Below are 1292 nucleotides of genomic sequence, written 5' to 3' on the forward strand. Positions count from 1 at the left end.
GGGTGCTGCACGGCCCCCAGGCGAGGTCGGGGGGTTCCCCCTGTCGCGCCGGGTGCTGTACAGACATGGAGTCCCTGCCCCAAAGTCCTGACCGCCGAAGTGGCTCGAGGGAGGGTGGTTCTCCCTATCCGGCAGCGGGGGGTCCTGACAGGGCCAGCTCCAGCGCTTTTGCCGCCCCAAGCGGCGGGGGGGGAGGAAGCCGTGGTCGGTGGCACTTCGGCGGCAGCTCTACCGCCGCCGCTTCATTCTTCGGGGGCAATTTGGCGGCAGGTCCTTCCCTCCGAGAAGGACTGAGGAACCCGCCGCCGAAGGGCCGGACGTGCCGCCCCTTTCCGTCGGCCGCCCCAAGCACCCGCTTGCTGCGCCGGTGCCTGGAGCCGGCCCTGGGGCCTGAGATGCAGCGACTCGCATGGGGGGTTAGGGGCAGAGCTGGGAATTGACTCTGGGGCTTTCCCCCCAAGGCCAGCCAGTCGGGGGGCTCAGCAGCGCCCTCTGCCGAGCTCAGAGCCAGCGTGCCAGCATGGTCCCGTGTATCCTGGCTGCTCCCTGTGGGTGGCGCCGTCCGCTTGTTTCCATCACCAGACAAGCTCTTTCGTGTGTTTCTCCCCCACCCCGAAGCGAGCTTCCCCTAGCAGGGACGTGGCTGGAGGCAGAAAGTTGCTGTTTTCCCTGCGTTTGCTGCTTATGAGGTGTGGGGGCCATGTAGCGGTTAGGGCAGGGGGCTGGGCACCAGGGCTCCTGGGTTCTCTCCCAGGCACTGGGAGGGGAGTGGGGTCTAGTGGGTAGAGCAGGGGGGCTGGGAGCCAGGAGTCTATTTCTGACTCTGGGGAGGAATGCTGACCAGAGGCTAGAGCTGGGGGGGTTGGGAGTCCGGACACCTGGGTTCTATAGTCCAATAGAGCGGAGGATTCAGAGCCAGGACTCCTGGGTTCTATCCCTGGCTCTTGGAGGCAGTGTTGTGGGAGGGGCTGGGCGCCAGGACTCCTGGGTTCCCTTTCTAGTGGTGGGAAGGAGCATAGTCTATGTGTCTTTCTTTCCCTGCCCTGCAGTGGGACACGGCCGGCCAGGAGCGCTTCCGGACGATCACGTCCAGTTACTACAGAGGCGCTCACGGTATCATCATTGTGTATGATGTAACGGACCAGGTGAGTCTGACCACGGAGCCCTTCCTAAGGGAGGGCGTTATGCTAGGTATGGACTTGCCCTTGATTATAAATGACTGTGGCTCATCAGTGTTCTTCATCCTGGGGTGGGACGTGGCAGCTGTTTATACCGGAATCATGTCACCCAGC

The 1292-nt window shown here is 63.5% G+C and overlaps 1 protein-coding gene across 1 annotated transcript in view; it reads left to right on the top strand.

Annotated features, from left to right (window-relative positions):
* The window catches only part of LOC112116127 (ras-related protein Rab-1A-like), an 8322-nt gene that overhangs the window by 5458 nt on the left and 1572 nt on the right, over positions 1–1292 (top strand). The window contains exon 4 of the mRNA XM_026658833.2: positions 1050–1145. Within this exon, the coding sequence (XP_026514618.1) occupies positions 1050–1145 (96 nt within the window). The remainder of the gene's footprint in view (positions 1–1049; positions 1146–1292) is intronic.

The sequence above is a fragment of the Terrapene carolina genome, unplaced genomic scaffold, assembly GCF_002925995.2.
Source record: "Terrapene carolina triunguis isolate 2854851 unplaced genomic scaffold, T_m_triunguis-2.0 Scaffold517, whole genome shotgun sequence".
Lineage (NCBI taxonomy): Eukaryota > Metazoa > Chordata > Testudines > Emydidae > Terrapene > Terrapene triunguis.